This window comes from Dipodomys spectabilis, unplaced genomic scaffold (assembly GCF_019054845.1).
Source record: "Dipodomys spectabilis isolate Male_0828 unplaced genomic scaffold, ASM1905484v1 ptg000265l, whole genome shotgun sequence".
Classification (NCBI taxonomy): Eukaryota; Metazoa; Chordata; class Mammalia; order Rodentia; family Heteromyidae; genus Dipodomys; species Dipodomys spectabilis.
In genome coordinates, this window is record NW_024870942.1 from 491833 (window position 1) to 493466 (window position 1634).

The 1634-nt window shown below is 50.2% G+C and overlaps 1 gene segment (V, D, J or C); it reads left to right on the top strand.

The window, feature by feature from the left end:
- The first annotated feature begins 512 nt into the window (after nt 1-512).
- Nucleotides 513-1232, top strand: LOC122125431. The segment is given in 2 exon segments: nt 513-565; nt 754-1232. Coding segments are annotated over 2 exon segments (531 nt in total).
- Nucleotides 1233-1634: the final 402 nt, after the last annotated feature.

A 1634-nucleotide genomic window follows, 5' to 3' on the forward strand; every position in this document is an offset into this window, starting at 1 on the left:
ATTTTGAAGAAATGACCAGAACCTTCCTGAAGGTCCAGAAGCCAGAAAGTATATAAATCAGTCAAGTCACAAAAGACAAAGGTCATCTCAGGTATCCACTCTGGCATCGTGTATAAAGATTCAGAAAGTTGGGACAGAGTATGTACAGCCGTGTAAGGAAGAATTCCTGATCAGTGACTTCAATAACTTTGAGAAGGATCTGTGGAATATTAACTTTCCTTTTCTCATACATTTTCCCACAAACTTGTTACATAAACTTGAGGAGAAAAGTCTTTTAATTCTCCTGTGAAGGAAGCATTGCTTGAAAATCTGACCAGCCCTCACCGCAGCTCTGCAGGAGAGCATCTTTCAAGCAGTGAGACTGGTTTCCTGTTAGATGAAGGGCAGAGCTCGGAGGTGACTGGCTCTGATGAGCAGGAGGAACCTGCTGTCTGTGGCAAGAAGTGTGTGTGGGCTGACAACTTGGCTGCCTCCAGAGCTGGGGAGAAGTCACCCCAACGAAGTCCAGGAGCCATGGGGAGGAGGCTGGGGGCTGCTCTGGGACTTCTGTGGGTGCAGATTTGCTGTGAGTTGGGGCCATCACAAGCAGGGTCAGGGAGCTCCAGAGCTGACAGGGAGGAATGGGGGACAGCTGCCACAAAGCTCCTGTGCGTCCTCCTCATCCTGGGTATTTCCTGGGGTGTTCTCAAACGGGGAAGCGGCCTCGGTGATTTCCCTGTGACACATCTGTGCCTGCTGTTCTCTTTTCACCAGGGTTGAGAGGGCTGCAGGTGGAGCAGAGCCCTTCAGTCCAGAGGCTCCAGGATGGAGCCAGCTCGACCCTGAGGTGCAATTTCTCTACCACGGTGTACAATGTGCAGTGGTTCCGACAGAATCCTGGCGGCGGCCTCCTCAGGCTGTTCTTCATGACTCCAGGGACAAAGCAGAAGGGAAGGTTGCAGTCAACACTGGATTCCAAGGAACTCTACAGCAGCCTGCACATCTCTGCCTCCCAGCTGGAAGACTCGGGCACCTACCTGTGTGCAGCAGAGGCACAGTGCTCCCAGACACCCTGCAGCCTGGCCCCAAAGTGCAGCTGGGCTGCAGCCCCAGCCTCTGCCTCAGGGAGGGTGCACAGCAGCATTCCCCAGCTGTGGGTTCCTGGTTCACCTCGAGTTGCTGTCAGCTCTTCTGATCTCATGACCTTCATTCATTTGATTTGTTCCATTTACCATCCAGGAATTCTTTTATAAGAAAAATCCCTCATGGAACCAGTGTCTGAAAGTAATGGGAAAACAGGTCTTCTGGCAGACTGTATCAATTACACAGGAATTACTGTTATGGAACACATGTTTTAAAAATAGATGATTGTTTTGGTCAGTCATGGTTCATGTACTGGGGTTGCAGCCCCAGAGCCGTCCTCAAGTGAAATATTCCAGTTTCCTGGAGTCAGTGGGACTTGAACCCAAAACCAATGAAAGGAGTCACCAACACTCCGTCAATTGGGCTAGAAACCTTTATTAGCCCTGGTGGTGTCTGACCTACATTATACCAAGACCGTGAAGACCTGCAACCAAGCTCTCCTGAGACAGTTTTTTAAAGGGACAAGCAGGTCACAAACAGGTGACAGTGTAACTGATAGCAAGCAGGTTTAC